General features: G+C 32.6%; 1 protein-coding gene across 1 annotated transcript in view; it reads right to left on the bottom strand.

The window, feature by feature from the left end:
* The window catches only part of DLX6 (distal-less homeobox 6), a 5,651-nt gene extending 2,961 nt beyond the window's left edge, over positions 1-2,690 (bottom strand). Inside the window, exon 1 of the mRNA XM_053712978.1 lies at positions 2,234-2,690. Within this exon, the coding sequence (XP_053568953.1) occupies positions 2,234-2,573 (340 nt within the window). The 5' untranslated portion in view covers positions 2,574-2,690. The remainder of the gene's footprint in view (positions 1-2,233) is intronic.
* Positions 2,691-5,000: the final 2,310 nt, after the last annotated feature.

Genomic DNA, 5,000 nt, shown 5'->3' with positions numbered 1-5,000 from the left:
TGAAAGGCTTTAGATCTGCTCAGCCAACGAGATGTTTACACGGTTAATTAACTTTATGTCACCAATTTGCTGCCCAGTGAGTGAACAATCGCTGAATTTGAGCTCATGTCCCTAAAAGTCACACAATCACATCATCTGTCACATAGAAAAGAAAATGCTTGGGTTGTAATAAAAGGCATTTTTGTATTCATGTTATAAACGTAAATACAAAAAAAGATTCACTTTAAAATAGATAATATGAATTATCAATATGTATCTACAATATAATTTTTTTTATATATTAAATATATAGTAAAATAGACTACACTTAATTTAGCTAGGCCACAACACGTACACTTTATTAAAATGATAGTTCACATCTATAAAAAATAAAATAAAAATAAAATAGTAATATTAGTATAAGTAATATTAGTATGTCCTGAAAAATCTAACAATACAAATATTAATGTAGCAGAAAAAGTATGATGACGTTTTGATTGACTTGTGTAAAATCTATATTAAAGGGAGTTTAATATTCCTAAATGCATAATTCAACAATTGTAGTCCTGAAAATTTGATTAGAGTCACATGAGGAGCAATTAATAGCTTTCATAACAAATATCCAACATGAAATTAATAATACATTAGCCTGGCATGGGGAAAGTACATATATCAGCATTTACCCCAGCTTCAATACTGACAAAAAAAAAATCACTCAGTTAAACAAAGACAACTGCTCAGGGGAATGTGTGTGATATAAATAAGGAAAACTCTAGTATCAAACATATCGTTTTATCTTAAAAATACATAAGAATTATAGTTGTGTATGTCTGTAGGTGTGTGTGTGTATATATGTATGTATGTATGTGTATATATATATATATATATATATATATATATATATATATATATATATACAGATAGATAGATAGATAGATAGATAGATAGATAGATAGATAGATAGATAGATAATTATAATAGCCACTCTTATTAAATACACATAATATATACTAACAAATAATTATAACATAATAAAATACACTGGGATAACTGATTGTGGAGCCATCGTGTGTTTTTTAAAGGATGTGTTTAAAATTCTAGCACAAACTATATCCAGCATTACCTACCAATACAATAAATATACATGTCTATAAATGAATATTAAAACAAGCAATGTAGCTATTTCAAATTTAAAAAAAAAATAACTATTGAAAGCGACAGTGGTGAATTGTATATATTAGTAAATATATTAAAGAGAAACATATTATAGTTGGAATTATTGTGCTGATTTATATAGAAAAGAAAATTGTAACATACAAATTATATTCATTCAAGTGCCTCAAGCAATTTGACTTAATGAATAAGCAGGTAAAACCACTTAACACATTGTTCTGATAATAAAGGCAATACGGTGCCTTTTGTTTCATATATATATATATAAAATTATGTATATAGTATAAATAAAAATTACTGATTCTCTCTTTACATTTTTAACAATACAGTAATTACTGGAAAATAATAAACAAGAAACATGAATGTGTTTTAATCTTGCATGTTTATGTCTGTGTGTGTATATATAGTGTATGTATGTATATATACATATGTGTGTGTATATATATATATAGTGTATGTATGTATATATACATATGTGTGTGTGTATATATATATATAGTGTATGTATGTATATATACATATGTGTATATGTATATATAGTGTATGTATGTATATATACATATGTGTGTGTGTATATATATATATATATAGTGTATGTATGTATATATACATATGTGTGTGTATATATATATATAGTGTATGTATGTATATATACATATGTGTGTGTGTATATATATATATATAGTGTATGTATGTATATATACATATGTGTATATGTATATATAGTGTATGTATGTATATATACATATGTGTGTGTGTATATATATATATAGTGTATGTATGTATATATACATATGTGTGTGTGTATATATATATATATAGTGTATGTATGTATATATACATATGTGTGTGTGTATATATAGTGTATGTATGTATATATACATATGTGTGTGTATATATATAGTGTATGTATGTATATATACATATGTGTGTGTTGCTATTAATCGTAAGTAGGAAAGATTACAAAATAAATACAAGTGCAGCAGTACTGATGGTTGTTGTGTGAGGATAATGCACCTGCAGTGCCTAGTGAAGAGCTGCAGAGAGCAGCTAGGACTGCGGGGCAGGCGGCCTCACTCACCTGGGTCCTCGGCTCGGGGCTGTGTGGTGGCGGTGGTGCTGCTGCTGCTACTGCTGTTGTACGACTGGAGGTAGGGGCTGTGCTGAGAGTGGCTCACGTAGGGGTAGGCGGCCAGGGAGCGGTTGTACGAGTTGCTGCCGGTGTAGGACGAGCTGTCGTGCTGGTGGTGATGGTGGTGGTGGTGGTGGGAGCCGGAGTGCAGGCAGTGCAGAGGGTAGTGACTGGCTGCCATGGCCGGGGAGCTCTGCTGGGAGTGGGACTGCTGACCAAACTCCATAAAGGCAGACTTGGAGGAGTCCTGAGCTTCCAAGCCGTCAGCCATCGTAGTCATGGTCATCATCAAACTTTGTGATTGAGAGCAATCACCCCCCTCCCCACCCCTCTGAGGCCACCTACCCTATACTTAAGGTAATTCCCCCTTTCCTAGCTGAGAGTGAGAGGGCCTTGCTGAACTGGGGGGAAATGCTGCTTTGTTTTCTTTCTATTTTTTTATTCCCCCTCTGCTTTCCTAATTCTTACTTGTTTTTTTGGCTTCTGCAGTTAATGCAGAGATTTAAGGTGGATTCTGTTAAAGTTGAGCTTCTGCTTTTAGACTTGATGCAGACGCCACAAGTCGAATGGTTTGTCTCCAAAGGGCAGCGCCTCCGGATTGGTCATTCAACCTCTGACGTCACAACCCCTCTGCTTCTACTGGCGTGTGTGCCTGAGAGTGTAGCCCACCTTTCAGTAACTCAGCTCTATAGCAGCAGCAGCAGCAGCAGCCTTGTTGCCTGTGACTGTAGCAAACAGCAGAAAACACATTCCCCTTCTTAACAATCACATACAAGCAGGGAAACTATTGCTATTTTACTGTGGAAAAAGCTCTATTTTTCTATGTAAGGATATTGCTGATTCTGTTTGCCACAATTGCACATTAAAGGTGTTTTTTTTTTGTATTTTTTTGTTGTTCTTGCCATATTATCTGCTGTAGACCCTGCAAATAAAAGCTGCCACTATTTTGCCAGCACTGAATATAAAATAAATAGGTTTATTTCTTACTAATGTCACCACAGTAGGCCTTGCAAACATATTTGGGTCCTGTTTCTTGTAATAAAAACAATGAGTTAAAGACAATATTGTTGCATTGTTTATTGATGACAAGTAGGCCTTCAGGCAGATATATTGTCAAATTTTTCAGTTGTCTATATTACTATTTTATTTACTGCCTCGCTATAATTTTGCGAGTAAAAATACACATTAAGAACCTTATGACATTTAACCATTTGGCTGCCATTGAAATCTGTAATGTAAAATGTAAATTGGCATCCAAAAGGTTAAATTGTAGGTCAACATTGTACAGATTTTAAAGAACATGAATGCTCAGATTCCATTGTATGCTAAGCCCAAGGATATGAATCGTCAGGTGTATATTTAAAGTCATATTTAGTGACATAGAGTATGCAGAGTTTAACAATGAAGAGATCATTTAAATTTTATTGCAAATACAATAGAACAAAGGAAAATAAATCTAATCTCTGAATGGATAAGTGACAGTTCTGCATTTCTGGTTGAAAACAGAAGCCTTACTACAAGTAATGTCATCAACTATATGCAAATGATACATGTGGTTAGTGGTTTTGGCAAAATCCTTATTACTATAAGCTGTACAAGGGAAAGCACCTTCGTTATAATTTTGTATCTGCATTCCCAATTCCAACTTATTTTATTTTATTGTCAACAATGTTAATGATAAAAATAGACTCAATTCACAGGTATTTGAAAGAGAGGCAATTAGAGTTCTAATCAGAAATACACAAAAAATCTCCCATGATTAACTGCACCACTTTGTTCAAATTGCTGCTATAAAATTCAGAACAATTTGCCTGTAATGATTATGGACTGGGTTTATTTTGGGAGGTGGAATAAAAGTGGATATAGCATAAATTATCCTCTAATTATACACCAGTGTCGCCTCAATTATCCTCTTATCAAAATGGTTGTCTAACTGCAGCATTTAGTTTCAGTTCTCTTCTTTTTTTATAAAAAAAAGTACTTCATACCTTATTATTATTAATCCATTTATTATTTGCAAGGGGATTTATATCTGAACATTCAGCTGGCAGTACCACTTCTGTTTCAAAGATCGACTGGGGAAAGACATTAAACTTCTAGCACAGTGCAGTGGATCTATATTCCTGTTTTTTTTCTTCTCTAGGTTAAAAGCAGCAGATTTAAATTAGATCGATCTTCAAGACCCTTCCATGGAAACTGCCAGGTAGGAAAAATGTGATGTGTATAAATAGATAATATATACTCCTATAGCGTTTAGGTACAGATAGATCACCTGCATCTGGAGTGAGACCAAACTATTCTTAGTCTCTATAGCTTCTAGATATATATTTTTAACTATTGGATTGTACAGATACTTAATGGTTATTATTTTTATGTTTTATTTATATATTTTTTGCAAATAATGCAAGGAAACATAACTTAAGATTTCCTTAATTGATGCAATTTAATAAAATAGGTGGCTGGAACTATTCAAGCAACATTTTGCTGTGTATGCAATGAAAGATGTTAGAAATAATTAGTTTATATGGAATATTTACTAATATATTTCGATGCTATATATAGTTTTTTTTTTTTTGTAAACAATAACCAGGAAAACCACTGGAGATGTCTACACTTGCTATCAGATTTAAATAGGTGACAATACTAATCGATTGCCAATTTCCCTGTGTATATAATGTCACTTTTATTCAGAAGCATATAAATAAATCTAATACGT

This window comes from Bombina bombina, chromosome 5 (genome assembly GCF_027579735.1).
Source record: "Bombina bombina isolate aBomBom1 chromosome 5, aBomBom1.pri, whole genome shotgun sequence".
In the NCBI taxonomy this organism is placed as follows: domain Eukaryota; kingdom Metazoa; phylum Chordata; class Amphibia; order Anura; family Bombinatoridae; genus Bombina; species Bombina bombina.
Note: the sequence above shows the minus strand (reverse complement) of the source record. Positions and strands in the feature narration are given on the sequence as shown.